The following is a 1,005-nucleotide window of genomic DNA, read 5'->3' on the forward strand; positions in this document are numbered from 1 at the left end:
GATTCTAGGTCAGTGCTCCTCACAATACATATATTTGAATACATGAATTATGAGTAACACTGACCTAGAACATCCCTTTACACTGCTAACCCACACAAGCAAGCACACATGTCAAAATACTTACTAGAAGTAGGCAATTTGTTGTATGAGCATCATGAATGTCCCGAGATGTTGTTATGGAGGATTGTGAGATAGCATGAGTGAGGCGGACATGGTATGGTCGAGCAATTGGTGTTAGGCTGTGCAATATAGCTGGAGCACCTAGGATGAGGAGACCTGTAAGAGCTCCTATATGTTGACCCCAAGGACAGCTGCTACTTGCTACTACTCCTCCAAGGCTTGTCACCACTGTTTCCCATGTTCCACGACACCCTGGCTGTCTTGATACAACCTGGAAAACAACTGATATATTTACCTAGATCTCTATCATATATTGTGTAAACCATATTGTTTAAGATCACCATCTTATGTATGAATATATTTCAGTTAACCTGGTTGTAACTGAGGTTAGGGATTTTGCATATGCTTGGAAAAGCTACCATATGATTTATAATTCCTTAAATCCATTTCCTTTTTGACACAAGGACAATTGTGTTTATAAAGATTTTGACTTTTTCACCTCTACAAGTTTAGGTCCTCCTGAATGTCCCTGAGGCAATTCATTTCAACATTATTGATGAATATCAATTGAAATAGGTATAAACTATGATCTGTCTCTAATTGTACCATTTATGATTAATTATAGATTTAAAGGTTAAAATGGAAAAAAGTATAATGGAAATTACAGAATTTGATGGAAAAATTAACACGTGTAACTATACTGTGCTGGTGATGGTATCATACTTGTATTTGCCTGATAAGAATAATTTGTGGGTTTTGTAGTTTAACCCTGATTACTTCATGACATATAATAAAGGATGTAATTGCAACACCATGTATCAGAAATTTTGGATGGATCTCATTCATTTCATCCATATACATGTATGGCTGCCTGTGACAGGGTGA

The 1,005-nt window shown here is 36.4% G+C and overlaps 1 protein-coding gene across 1 annotated transcript in view; it reads right to left on the bottom strand.

Moving 5' to 3' along the window:
- LOC119594621 (TAF6-like RNA polymerase II p300/CBP-associated factor-associated factor 65 kDa subunit 6L) overlaps nucleotides 1-1,005 on the bottom strand; it is a gene marked incomplete at both ends in the record, with an annotated part of 5,579 nt that overhangs the window by 956 nt on the left and 3,618 nt on the right. Inside the window, 1 exon segment of the mRNA XM_037943673.1 lies at nucleotides 125-391. Coding sequence (XP_037799601.1) covers nucleotides 125-391 — 267 coding nt within the window.

The sequence above is a fragment of the Penaeus monodon genome, chromosome 34, assembly GCF_015228065.2.
Source record: "Penaeus monodon isolate SGIC_2016 chromosome 34, NSTDA_Pmon_1, whole genome shotgun sequence".
Taxonomy (NCBI): Eukaryota; Metazoa; Arthropoda; class Malacostraca; order Decapoda; family Penaeidae; genus Penaeus; species Penaeus monodon.